We start from the raw sequence: 8,228 nt of genomic DNA, 5'->3' as shown, positions 1-8,228 counted from the left end.
TAATGTCCATTATTCACTGGCGGCAAAATATTTTTCTCTTTTGTCACGCAAAGCTAGCGAATAATAGTCCTCTTGCAAAAGGCCATGAAAATCCAGATCAAACCTGCAGGGATTGCACTAACGCTAGTCTTCAGAAATTCTCGAGCAGCATGTGATGCATGGGCCCTACTACGTGCTGTACCCATGCTATTGTTAAAAAAATTAACACAAACTAACTAATCCCATTGAAGAAAAAGATTCCACCTGTGCCGTCCCTTTCCGATCCTTACACGGACAGGTGGCCGTGAGCTGTCTCGCCCGTAAACCTCTCTATATAAAACCCTAGCTCCAGACGCGCAGAGACGTTGTATATTCATTCTCTACTCTACTGCTGCCCGTCGGTACAGCGATAGTACTTGAGGAAAGCAGGAGCAAAGCGATAGTCTGCGGGAGAAGCTAGAGATCCGATCCATGGAGTTCGAGGCCACCGCCGCGCAGGCGCCGAGGAGGGACGCCAGGAAGCTGGTGAGGTGCCCGAGGCTGCAGCTCGACGCCAAGACGGTCACGGCGGTCGAGCAGTCCACCGGCACGTCCATCGCCGACCCGGCGCCGGTCGCCGCCGGCCCGGGCGGCGGCGCGATGCGCGTCAAGGTCGTGCTGAGCAAGCAGCAGCTCAAGCAGGTGGCCGCGGCCGTCGCCGCCGGCGGCGCCTTTGCGCTGCCGCCCGCGCTGGAGCAGCTGGTGAGCGCTCTCAAGCGGCAGCACGCGAAGAAGCAGGCGGCCGCGGCGGCCGAGGAGGCTGCTGCCGCGAGAGCGAGACGCCAGGGGCGGTGGTCGCCGGCGTTGCACAGCATCCCGGAGGATATCTTCAGCTAGTAGGCTAGACAGCCTCCCTAGCTACGTGGTGTAGTCGATTCGCATGTATAGCTAGCTTCCATGGCCTCTCCATATTTTGTTTGGCCTATTTCATGCTTGGTTAATTCCTGGGTTGCAAATTTGCAACGTGCTAGAGCCAAAGCGAATGCGCGCCCAACGGTTGCGTTCCAACTTTGAAATGCCGGAAATTTTAATCTGGCATTTGGGACTTTGGGTCCAATATTTTTTCCATCGATGTACATATATATTCTCTGGACGAATCAATAATAAGAGAGTGAGCTGGAGAAAGGAAATAACAAATCGTGCGAACTTTCGTGTCTCTTTCTCGCTCCGAATCTTGTCTGGTGCCAGGTAGAACCACTGCATGCGTGTGGCGCCCGGTGAGCTGGACAAGGGCTTTGCTCGGAAATGCAACCCCAGCCCTAAAAGATTCCTCTCCTGTACGACAAGATCTACGCGAAATAGCTCACAGTTCACGGCCCAGCGGGCGCAGCAGTGGCTGATTGATTGTGCCGGTCACATGCATGCCATGCCAGCGTCTAATCGGATGATTCGTTTCTGAGCCGACCGATAAGGATGAGATCGAGTGTGCTGATCTTCTTTCCATGTGTACATCCAATCGAAAGACACCTTGGCGACGATAGTGGCCCCCGGATCAAAGGTCTACTTGGCTAAGTTCAACTTCAGCTCGATGATCAATTTTAACTTAAAATGTTTTTGTTTTGATCCGTTTGGGTATCGTGGATAATATGAGTTCAGCCCCTCTGAGACCTTGTTGTGTCTATCACACACAATTTGGCGACCCATTTGGTATGCCCTGCATTTTTTTTCTTCCAAATATCATCGTTTGTGCAAGGGCTTGTTGAGTGAACTCATCCTCGGACAATGACTCATTGTTAATACGAAACCCCTCTTGTTCAGTTCTTGGCCACCATCATTGATCATGCCCGTCATGACACAATCATCACCACCGTGGTACACTGGATCGGCCGGAGTCGGGCCAACACATGGGGATGCATTTCTTCAAATAATTTTGGGCATCGGGACTCGGGAGGTTACCTGCGGAGAGCACTCGTGCATCCTTACTTTGTGTCAATGGTGAGTCGCCGGCAACCTATGTGCCATTAAGATCAAGGGGCGACGCCATGGGGAAGATCGCCATGGAATCATCTATCTCCAGCAAACGCGGCAACATCGAGAATCGAAATGTTGGGAGGGCGTGTCGGTATGGCATCGAAAATGATGTGCGACTCTAGGCACAGAGGAGGGCGGTTAGCGGAAGAGCCCGAGATCGATGTTGTGGCATTGTTTATGTTGTCCATGGCGGCGACAAGTGCCTATTATTGGAGTGGGACGGAGTAGAACCACATCGACCGTGGCACCGTCCCAAAGACAATCGCCCTGGATATGAACAACGGCTGCTCCTGGATTGTGAAGTTGAAGGACGGTAACGACATAGTTGCCATGGATCAAAGGTGATCCATGGGTGGGTTGCTAGATTCGCAATTTCTCATTGTTAAACATAGTATTTATATAGGACTCTTAGTCCGTGTTCTACAAGCAATTGTAACCGACATTGTATGTATCTCCTATATAAGTCAATGAACGAGAGCTCGGGAATTATCCGAGTAGATTGATCTAACCATTGTCGCTAGAACTTTTACATGGTATCAGAGCAGGCCTCTTCGCCTCGTCTACCTGATCTATCTCCACCGATATTCCCCGATCGAAACCCACCCACCACAAACCCTAGCCCATGGCGTCTTCGAGCTCGGCCGTCATCAACCTCGGCTCGCCCTTGTCAGACAAACTGACTCGAGAGAATTATCCTCTCTGGCGATCTCAGGTGCTGCCGCCGATTCGTGGAGCTCAACTCGTCGGCCTCCTGGATGGTTCCGACGTCGCTCCCGAGAAGCTGCTGGTCATTGAATCAACGGACGCCGATCCTGCCAAGGCCAAGACGGCGCCGAACCCGGCGTACGCAGCCTGGCTGTCCAGAGACCAGATCGTCCTGGCATATCTACAACAGTCGCTCTCCAGGGAAGTCCTCCCCCATGTTCATCGGATTGAGCACTCGACAGAATTATGGCGTGCCATCGAAACGATGTTTGCCGCCCAGAGCGAGGCCCGGGTCTCCAACCTGCTGATCGCCATCGCCAATACCAAACGCCAACAATTTTCCACCACATCAGCTTACCTCACCAAGATGCAAGGATTTGCTGATGATCTTGCTGCTGCCGGCCGTGTTCTCCTTGAAAAAGAGCTGGTTTCCTATATCCTGGACGGCCTTGGCTCTGGCTATGACGCTCTGGTGGCAGCCCTAGGCGTGGTCACCACGCCGCTGTCCCTAGCCACTCTATACTCTCAGATCCAGAGTTACGATCAGCGTCAAGAGATGCACAATGGTGGCTCCCATGGCGACTTTGAAACCTCAGCCAATGCTGCCTCTCGCCAGCGCCGCAACCGCTCCAACTATGGCCGCCCGCGTGGTGATCGCGGTGACCGCGGTGACCGTCGAGAGGACAGACGTGAAGATCGCCGTGATGATCGCCGTCGCGATGAGCGCCCGCAGCAGCACTTCGGCCGTGGGGGTGGACGTGCACCTCCTGGAGGGGGTCGTGGCCGTGGTCGTGGACGCCGCCGCACCACACCCTGGGTCGACGTTATGTGCCATATCTGCAACAAGGAGGGACACGCTGCCAAGGACTGCTGGTGGCGTTTTGAAGATGATGATGACGACTCCTATGGTGACAAAGAAGGCAATGCTGCATACTATGGCGTCGACACAAATTGGTACTCGGATACGGGTGCCACACATCACATCACCGGTGAACTCAACAATTTGACGGTTCGTGATGCTTACAAGGGCAATGATAGGGTCAACACGGCCAATGGTCAAGGTATGAGGATTTCCCACATTGGTCATTCTATAGTTCGTAACCCTACTCAGAATTTTCATCTTCGCAATATTCTTCATGTCCCTAGTGCATCTAGAAACCTACTATATGTTCATCGATTCACTCTAGACAATCATGTTTATATTGAGTTTCATCCCTTCTTCTTTCTCATTAAGGATCAGGTCACCGGGAAAATAATTCATAGAGGACGATGTGTTGGCGGCCTTTATCCTCTCATATCATCCATGGCGTCCACCAACTCAATGAAGCATGCCTTTGTTGCCGCCAAGCCTTCACACACTTGTGGCCTAGTCGTCTTGGTCACCCTTCTTTAGCAATTGTTAGACAAATTCTTAGCAAAAATAAATTACCTTGTGTTAGAGATTCCAGTATTGAGTCTGTTTGTGATTCTTGTCAACGTGCCAAGAGCCATCAACTCCCCTACCCTATTTCCACCAGTGTATCTACAGCTCCTCTACAGTTAGTTTTCTCTGATGTATGGGGTCCTGCACCTATCTCTGTTGGTCGTCATGAATATTATGTCAGCTTTATTGATGACTATAGCAAGTTCACTTGGATATATTTGCTTAAGAAAAAATCTGATGTGCTTGCTGCTTTTACAAATTTTCAAAAACTTGTTGAAAGAAAGTTTGACAGGAAAATCCTCACTGTTCAATCCGATTGGGGAGGAGAGTATGAAAAACTTAACTCTCTTTTTCAGACTCAAGGCATCTCACACCCTGTCTCCTGTCCTCATGCTCATCAGTAGAATGGATCTGCTGAGCGTAAACATCGTCACATAGTTGAAGTTGGTCTTGCCCTTCTCGCTAACGCATCCATGCCACTCAAATTTTGGGATGAAGCTTTTCTCACCGCCACATATCTCATCAATATGCTTCCTAGTCGTGTTATTAACAATGATAGACCAGTACATCGCCTCCTTGGTACACGCCCAGATTACTCCTCACTCTGTGTCTTTGGCTGTGCATGTTGGCCGAATCTACGTCCCTACAATAAACGTAAGCTAGCCTTCCGATCCACTCAATGTGTCTTCTTAGGCTATAGTCCTCGTCACAAAGGAGTCAAATGTCTTGAGGTGTCCACTGGTCGTGTATATATTTCTCGAGATGTTGTCTTCGATGAAGCAGTTTTTCCCTTTCATCACATGCATCCCAATGCTGGTGCACTCCTTCGTCGTGAAATTCTCCTCTTAGATCCATCCCTTCACAATTCTGAGTTTGGACATGAACCTATAGATGATTTTAATATGGAAAATACTCGTACTACTAATACCATTGCCAGTCCTATTCTTGCTGTTCTACAGGATACACATCGCAGAACTGAAGCTCCCAGCGAAAATTTGAGCCAAAACGGAGTTTCTATGAGCTCAAACAGCTCACATGAATTATCAGCAGAAAATGACGAACGCACAGGACACGAGGACGATTTGCTGCAGCAGTCAACCTCGGGATCATCAAGATCCTCCTCGGATCCACCGTCTGCCTCTCCGAGTCCGCCACCTGGCGGATCTTCTGCATCCGCGCGCCCGCAGCAGGCCCCGCCAAATCTACCGCAGCAGCAGCCGCAGCGGTCCCGCGCTGGATCTTCTGCGCCGGACCGTGCCCCCTCACCAATCAGCAGCAGCACAGCGGCCACACCATCGTCTGCTAGATCGTCTGCGCCAGCCTCTGCTCCCGGGTCCACGGCAGATTCTGCCTCCACTGATCATGGCAGGGTTGCACCGCCCGGATCTGTTGTGCCCCCTCCTCCTGTGCAGCCCAGTGTGGCCCCTGTTTCTCGTCCTGTTACTCGGGCATCTCGTGGTGTGGTAAAACCAAAGAAATATTCTGATGGCACTATTCCTTGGTGTCTCTCTGTAGCAACTGATGAACCTGTTAATCTCCAAGCTGCTCTAGCTGACCCTCATTGGAAGGGTGCCATGGATGAAGAATTTGATGCTCTGACTACAAATCAAACATGGCGGCTGGTCCCAGACTGTCAAGGTAAAAATGTGATTGACTGTCGATGGATTTATAAGATCAAGCGCAAAGCTGATGGTTCTATTGATCGATACAAAGCTCGCTTGGTTGCAAAAGGGTTCAAGCAACGATATGGTATAGACTATGAGGATACCTTCAGTCCTGTTGTCAAAATTGCCACTGTTCGCCTTGTTTTGGCTATTGCTGTTTCCAGGGGATGGAGTTTGCGACAGCTAGACGTCAAGAATGCGTTTCTTCATGGTGTTCTGGAAGAGGAGGTCTATATGCGACAACCACCCGGATATGAAGATAGTACTCGACCCAATTATATATGCAGGCTTGACAAGGCGCTCTATGGACTGAAACAGGCGCCTCGTGCATGGTATTCTCGACTAAGTTCTCAACTAATTCAGCTTGGTTTCATTGCCTCCAAGTCTGACACATCCTTGTTCATATATCACAAGTCCAACATCACTATTTTTATGCTCATAATGTTGATGACATCATCGTTGCGAGTTCCTCTCATGATGCCACCAATGCTCTACTTAAGGACTTGCATCAGCAGTTTGCTCTGAAAGACCTTGGTGATCTTCTTTATTTCTTGGGTATTGAGGTTAACAAGGTCTCCAATGGTTTGGTGTTGAATCAAGCTAAATATGCTCATGATGTGCTTGCCCGTGTCAACATGACACATTGCACCGGATGTCCAACTCCTCTTTCTTCCTCCGAGAAGATTACTGCTGAGGATGGAACTTTGTTGGGACCAGACGACAGTACAAAGTATAGAAGCATGGTCGGTGCTCTTCAGTATCTTACTCTCACGAGACCTGATATATGTTATGCAGTTAACAAGGTCTGTCAATATTTACATGCTCCTACTACTGTTCATTGGACAGCTGCTAAGCGTATACTAAGATATGTCAAAAGTACTATTACAGTTGGCTTGACATTTACAAGATCCTCCTCTACACAAGTCAGTGCTTTTTCTGATGCTGACTGGGCTGGTTGTGTAGATGACCGTCGATCCACGAGAGGGTTTGCTGTATTTTTTGGACCAAATTTGATCTCCTGGAGTGCTAAGAAACAAGCCACTGTGTCCAGGTCTAGTACTGAGGCTGAATACAAGTCTCTTGCCAATGCCACTGCCGAGGTGATATGGGTACAGTCCTTGCTAGATGAATTGAGAGTAAGACAGACTCAGAGACCATGTTTATGGTGTGATAATCTGGGAGCTACATACTTGTCAGCTAATCCTGTGTTTCATGCAAGAGCAAAGCACATTGAGATAGATTTTCACTTTGTCAGAGAATGGGTGTTGAAGAAGCAACTTCAGGTTCGATTTATTTATTCTAAAGACCAAGTTGCTGATGGTTTCATAAAGCCACTTCCATACCGAGCATTTGAAGCATTCAAGCATAATCTCAACTTAGCTAAGTTGTGATTAAGGGAGGGTGTTAAACATAGTATTTGTATAGGACTCTTAGTCCGTGTTCTACAAGCAATTGTAACCGACATTGTATGTCTCTCCTATATAAGTCAATGAACGAGAGTTCGGGAATTATCCGAGTAGATTGATCTAACCATTGTCGCTAGAACTTTTACACTCATGACATCAAAATCTGGTACCTCGGGATCTTCAAGGTTATCAAGGGCAATGTGTCCAACTCGACGATCTTTGACAGTTTGACTACATCATGACTGAGGTATCATGGCTGGGGTGGTTAAGATGTGCCGAAAGCAAGAGCCATACACTGCCATGATCAATGAATGAATGTTGGTTCTAATTATATGTCCGTCGTTGAAATTCAGGTGTTGTCATGGTGGTGGATGTATTGCTGTTGTTAGGTCCGTGATACTGTAGCGGGACTTTTGTTTCTTAGTTTTCTTTTCGTTTTTTTGGCTGTGTGCATCCGTAGTGCCATTAGGGTGGTGCGTTGTTGCAGAGGTTGTGTGTAATTGGTATCTCTCGTTATTAATATATTCCCTTTATCGAAAAAAATATGTCCGTCATTGAAATTCGGTTTATTGTGTGTTTGTCATCGTGGAGTACGCTTTGCTAGTTAGTTAGCGTTGTGTGACCAAAGTAGTTTTGGCTATGTTTTTGGTTTAATATATATATGCACAAAAGGAGCTCACCGAACAAGGGAATTGATTTTCACCTATAGTATGATGAATATGGGCTTGCAGTTAACCAAACTAGGTGCAGAAACAAGCCTGGCCCTCGATCGTTTTACCACATGCCTCAAACGTACGTCTGCCAACACTTAATTTGAAGCCGGAATTAAGACTCGATCGAGCCATTCACAGCCCACAGCATAGTAAACCGTACCGAAGTTTAAGGAGCTAGCAGTCCCGGCCGGTCCAACGTACCCTTGTGATTCCTGACCACCGCGCGGTAGCCAAGTCCACGCCGGCAACCATCGCAATCGAAGCACCGCCACGGCGCTCGTACATGCATGACCACATCCAGGTCACGTCCCGAAGCACCGAATACCGG

General features: G+C 48.9%; 1 protein-coding gene across 1 annotated transcript; it reads left to right on the top strand.

Moving 5' to 3' along the window:
* Positions 1-450: 450 nt before the first annotated feature.
* On the top strand, positions 451-855 carry LOC124687424. Its single transcript, XM_047221213.1, has one exon. It carries the CDS (start codon positions 451-453, stop codon positions 853-855), a length of 405 nt encoding a protein of 134 aa, XP_047077169.1.
* Positions 856-8,228: the final 7,373 nt, after the last annotated feature.

Source organism: Lolium rigidum, chromosome 2, assembly GCF_022539505.1.
Source record: "Lolium rigidum isolate FL_2022 chromosome 2, APGP_CSIRO_Lrig_0.1, whole genome shotgun sequence".
Lineage (NCBI taxonomy): Eukaryota > Viridiplantae > Streptophyta > Magnoliopsida > Poales > Poaceae > Lolium > Lolium rigidum.
This window is presented reverse-complemented; position numbering and strand designations above follow the sequence as displayed.